At 33.6% G+C, this 6,178-nt stretch overlaps 1 protein-coding gene across 1 annotated transcript; it reads left to right on the forward strand.

Annotated features, from left to right (window-relative positions):
* Positions 1-1,637: 1,637 nt before the first annotated feature.
* Positions 1,638-4,402, forward strand: LOC100915313 (T-complex protein 1 subunit zeta). The gene is given in 4 exon segments (XM_012543716.1): positions 1,638-2,099; positions 3,797-4,074; positions 4,076-4,155; positions 4,158-4,402. Coding segments are annotated over 4 exon segments (1,035 nt in total). The 5' UTR covers positions 1,638-1,667.
* Positions 4,403-6,178: the final 1,776 nt, after the last annotated feature.

The raw sequence follows: 6,178 nt of genomic DNA on the forward strand, positions 1-6,178 counted from the left end.
TCATTTTTTCCCACTTTTCTATTATTCTTACCTGATTTTTAAGATCCTTTTGATCTTCAAAGAGAAGCTGTTCCTATTCACCTTTGAAACTTCACATGTAGATATTTTGCCATTTGCCATTCTTGCCTGGATTTGTGTTCTGATCTTCCCTATCTCCATAATAACTTTATATAGTCAGGGCTTTTTTGCTCTTTTATTCATTTTTTAAAATTGAGTTATATTTCTAGGGTTCAGGAGAGACTGTCCCAAAGTGTTTTTCTTGGTAGAGGCCCAGGAGGCTTTCACTGGTTTTCTGGGTTGGAAGTGCTCACAAATTTTCAACTTAACTGGGTTGGCCTGGACTAGTCCTGCCTGCTTTCTGGACTTCAGGGGCTATCAATTTACCTTTTCTGTTTGTGTTGGTGGTCTTACAGCTGGTCTGCTGAGCCATTGGCCCATTGATCCAGGAAAGAGGTGCCTGTACTGCTTGTCTGTACTTTGGCTAAGAGATTCATGCTAAATTTCATGTGCTGCACCTGCACCAGGCGACATTCCCCTTAAGAGCAAGTGAAATAGACCTTTCATGAACTCCTTCCAAGATATCTTAAGGTGGAAAATTGTTTCACTCTGAATTTTTTTTTTGAATTCAGTCTTCCAGAATCCATTTAGAGATCTGATTTAACATTATTTCTGTGGGAAAGTGTGGAGAGTCAGGTGATTTCTTGGCTTCGCTCTACAATCCTGCCTCTTCCTTTACTAAACCCAATTCTCTGTGACCTTCCTATTCATTCCCCTAAAGGTTTGATCTTCTTATCACTTGGATTACACTGTTCTTATTTCTTTCTGCTTTGGTGCAGTGGACAATACCACATCTGTAGTAAAGACCTGAGTTCAAAAACCAATACAGTCAATTTACATTTCTACAACTTTAGAAAAGCCACTTAATAGCTCCAGGTTTCAGTCTCCTCATTTGTAAAATGAGGATGAGAGGTTTGATTAGATAATTTCTAAGACTTTAATCTCTTTCTATGAGCAAAAATCTTTTCTCTTGGTTTCCTATATTACCATAAACCCTGAAATTTACCTCAGATGAATCCTTGAATTGGTTTTCCTTTTGCTTAACATCTTTCTGGACAAGATGACATTTCCCAAAGAGCCCCAGGATAAAAATTTGTGGTTGCTTTATATGTTTTAAATAATAAGGATAAATATATCAAATTAAAGAAAGAAAGTTTAGGATAGGGAAAAAACATCCTTAAAATATAAAGGAAGTCACACATCACATATGGAAGGAAGTAGGGAAGAATTATGTAAATGTATTTCAAAATAAATAAAAACAAAGCAAAATGTAGAGTGTGTATATAATCAATTTGATTCAACATTTTAAAGGACTTAAGCACATTCTATGCACAATATATTAACTAGGAAATAAATAAAGAAAAATAAGATGGCTCTGTCCCTTAAGAAAAGTAGCCTGTCTTTGGGGCCATTGCTAATCTTAAGACATTTGGGGCTGCTTTCCTAGCTCTCACTGACTCCTCTGCTGCTGCTTCCCTGCCAGATCAGCCGTGAATTTGTTGGACCCCAAAGCCAAGGTGGTTTCAGGTCCAGATGGCACTGGACATGAAATCAGCATGGTCCAGGAGTTGTAGGATATGCGAAAAAACAACCTGGGGCCCAAGGACCCCATGGAAATGCCTGTTTCTGGCACAGGAAGCTTCAAGCACACAGAGGATGGCAACACAATATTACATGAGATGAATATTCAGTATCCAACAGCCTCTTTGATTGAAAAAGAAGCTGCTGCCCAGGATGACATTACTGGTAATGGCAAGACTTCAAATGTTCTCATCATTGGAGAGCTGCTGAGGCAGGCAGATATCTATATCTTTGAAAGTTTGCACCCTCAAATCATAACAGAAGAGTTTGAAATGGCCAAGACAAAAATCCATGAAATCTTTAATTGTATCAAAATAAGCAAGGAAATTGATAGAGAAATTATCATTGATGGAATGTCCCTGTGCACCAAAGTCAATGCTGATTTGGCTAATGTACTGACAGAGACAGTGGTAGCCTTAATTTTGACTGTTAGAAAACCAGGTGAACCCATTGATCTTTTCAAGATAAAGATAATAAATCTAAAACTAAATTATAAAGCAGGGTCATTAAAACCATTTGGTACTAGCTAAGAAATAAAGAAGTTAATCAGTGGAATAAATTAGGTTCACAGAACAAAATAGTCAATGATTATAGCATATAGTATTTGACAAACCCAAAGGCCCCAGCTTTTGGGATAAGAATTCACTTTTTGACCAAAAACTGCTAATAAAATTGGAAACTATATGGTAGAAAGTAGGCATAAACCCATACCTAACACCATATACCAAGATAACGTCAAAATGGGTTCATTATCTGGACATAAAGAATAATATTATAAACAAATTAGAAGAATATATGATAGTTTACCTCTCAGATTAGTGGAGGAGGAAGGAATTTGGGACCAAAGAATAACTAAAAACCATTATTGATCACAAAATAAATAATTTTGACTATATTAAGTTAAAAAGGGTTTTGTACAAACAAAACTAATACAAATAAGATTAGAAGGGAAACAATAAACTGGGAAAACATTTTTACAGCCAAAGGTTTTGATAAAGGCCTCATTTCTAAAAAATAAAAATATTTCTAAAAATAAAATATAAAAAAATATAAAATTGAGAATTGACTCAAATTTATAATAGTTCAAGCCATTCTCCATTTGATCAAAGGATATGAACAGGCAATTTTCAAATGAAGAAATTGAAACCAAATGTAGCAACGTTAAAAGGTACTCCAAATCACTATTTTTTTCCCAAATCACTACTGATCAGAGAAATGCAAATTAAAACAACTCAGATACCACTACACACCTGTCAGATTGGCCAAAATGACAGGAAAAGATAATGACGAATCTTGGAGGGGATGTGGGAAAACTGGGACACTGGTACATTGTTGGTGGAACTGTGAATACATCCAACCATTCTGAAGAGCAGTTTGGAACTATGTTTAAAAAGTTATCAAACTGTGCATACCCTTTGATCCAGCAGTGTTTCTACTAGGATTATATCCCAAAGAGGAAGGAAAGGGATCCACATGTGTAAAAAATGTTTATGGCAGCTCTTTTAGTAATGGCAAGAAATGGCAGTAAACTGAGTGGAGGCTCATTAATTGGAGAATGGCTGAATAAATTATGGTATATGAATGCTATGGAATACTATTATTCTGAAAAAAAAAACAGCAGGATAATTTCAGAGAAGACTGAAGAGACTGGAGAGACTTACATGAACTGATGCTAAGTGAAATAAGCAGAACCAGAAGATCATTATACACAGCAACAATAAGGGTATACAATGATCAATTCTGATGGATGTGACTCTCTTCAATACTGAGATGATTCAAGCCAGTTCCACTGGTTCCGTGATGAAGAGAGCCATCTATGCCTAGAGAGAGAATATATGGGAACAGAATGTGGAACACAAAATAGTATTCTCACTATTTCTATTGTTATTTGCTTGCATTTTGTTTTCTTTTTCAGTTTTTCTTTTCCTTCCTTCTTGACCCGATTTTTCTTGTGCAACAAGATAACTGTATAAATATTTATACATATATTGGATTTAACATATATTTCAATATATTTGACATGTATTGGACTGCCAGCTAGGGGAAGGGGTGGGGGAAGAAAGGGATAATTTGGAACAAAAGGTTATGCAAGGATCAATGTTGGAAAAATTACCCATGCATATTCTTTATAAATAAAAAGCTTTAATAATAATAATAAAAGATAGAGATCATGGAGATTAAGCATAAATTGGAGACTGACAAGATGTTGATCAGAGGGCTGGTTCTGGACCATGGTGTCTCCTATCCTGATACAAAGAAAAGAATAGAAGATGCTTTCATTCTTACATGCAAGGTTTCATTAGAATATCAAAAAAAAAAAAACAAAACTGTTTTAATACAAAAATGTAGAGGAAAGAAGCTAGTAAAACCAGAAAGGAAATCTGTTGAAGACAGAGTAAAGAAAATAGAACTGAAAAGAAAAGTATGTGGTGATTCAAAGTATTTGTTGTTATAATCAAATGGGAATTGACCCATTTTCTCTAGATGCTGTTGCAAAAGAAGGGATAATAGCTCTCTCTAAGCAAAAAGAAGAAATATGGGGAGATTGATTCTTGCTTGTAACAGGATGGCTATGAATGTTTTAGATGACCTAAATTCTGATTGTTTGGGACATGCAGGACTTGTCTATGTATACATATTGGTAGAAAAGAAGTTCATCTTCATTGAAAAATGTGGCAACCCTCAATTTGTCATGTTGTTAATCAAAGAACCAAATAAGCACATGATTACACATGTCAAGAATGAAGTGACAGACAATCTTTGAACAGCTGAGATCTCGACTGAAGATGACTCAAGTTTTCCCACATCCCACCCAAGATTTATCATTATACTTTTTTGTCATCTTAGCTGATGTAAGGTTTGAGGTGATACCTCAGAGATACTTTAATTGAGAGATTTTTTTTTCATATAATTGTAAATGGCCTTAATTTTGTCATCTGAAAATTGTTCATATTCTTTGTCCATTTATTGATTAGGAATGACTTGTATTCTTATAAATTTGACACAGTTCTTTATATATTTAGAAATGAGACTATTATCAGAAATACTGGCTGTAAAGATTTTTACCAGTTTTGTACTTCCCTTTGAATCATGTTTCTGCTCATTTTGTTTTCATAAAACCTTTTTAATTTAATGTCATCAAAGATGTCCATTTTGCCTTGTGTAATGTTCTCTATTTCTTTGGTAATAAATTTCTCCCTTCTCCAAAGATGTGATAAGTAAATGATTCTTTCTGCTAATTTATTTATGGTATCATCCTTAATATCCAAGTTGTGTATTCATTTTTACCTTATCTTGTTATGGAATGTGAGATGTAGGTCTATGCTGATTTTCTGATATATTATTTTCTAAGTTTCTAAGTAATTTTTGTCAAATATTGAATTCTTATTCCAGAAGTTGGAGTTTGGAGATTTATCAAATATTACATTGCTATAGGGCTTGCTTATTGTGTCTTGTGTATCTAATCGATTTCACTTATTTACCACTTTATTTCTTATTACCAAATGGTTTTGATTATTGCTACTTTAAAATATAATTTTGGGTTTGATACTGTTAAATCACCATCCTTTCTAGTTTTTTTTTTCATTAATTCTCTTGATATTCTGGACTTTTTGTTCTTCCAGGTGAATTTTATTATTAATTTTTCTAGTTCTATAAAATAATGTTTTAGCAGTTTGATTGATATGGCACTGAACAAGTAGACCAATTTGGGCAAAATTGTCATTTTTATTATATTAGGTCAGCCTAAGCCATGAACAATTGATATACTTGATATTTTCCCAGTTGTTTAGATCTGATTTTATTTTTGTGAGAAGTGCTTTGAACTTGTGTTTATATAGTTCTTGTATCTGTCTTGGCAGATATACCCTCCCCCCCAAGTGTTTTATTTTGTCTACAGTAATTTTAAATGAAATTTTTCTTTGTATTGCTTGGTGATGGACTTAGGGAGTGATATATATTGAAATTCTGATTAATTGTATAGTTTTATTTTATATCCTGCAATGTTGCTAAAGCTATGAATTGTTTCCAGTAGGTTTTTAGATGATTGTTTAGAATTCTCTAATTAAACCATCTAGTTATCTGCCAAGAGTAATAGTTTTATTTCCTCATTGCCTATTCTACTTCCTTTAATTTCTTTTTCTTTTCTTATTTATAAAGCCAATATTTCTAGAATACTGTTGAATAATAATGGTGATATTTCACCACTGATCTTTTTGGGAATGCATCCAACTTCTCCCCTTTACAAATAATGTTTGCTGTAGCTTTTAGATAAATACTGCTTATTATATTAAGGAAACCTCCCTTATTCCTATGCTTTCTAGTGATTTAATAGGAAAGGGTGCTGCATTATGTCAAAAGCCTTTTTGTTTTTGCATCTATTGAGATTATCATATGATTTCTGGTGGTGTGATTGGTATAGTAGATTATGGCAATAGTTTTCCTGAATTGAAGCAGTTCTGCATTTCTGATATAAATCCTACTTGGTCATAGTGTACTATCCTGCTGATAAGTTGCCATAATCTTTTTGCTAATGTTTTAC

This window comes from Sarcophilus harrisii, chromosome 1, assembly GCF_902635505.1.
Source record: "Sarcophilus harrisii chromosome 1, mSarHar1.11, whole genome shotgun sequence".
Lineage (NCBI taxonomy): Eukaryota > Metazoa > Chordata > Mammalia > Dasyuromorphia > Dasyuridae > Sarcophilus > Sarcophilus harrisii.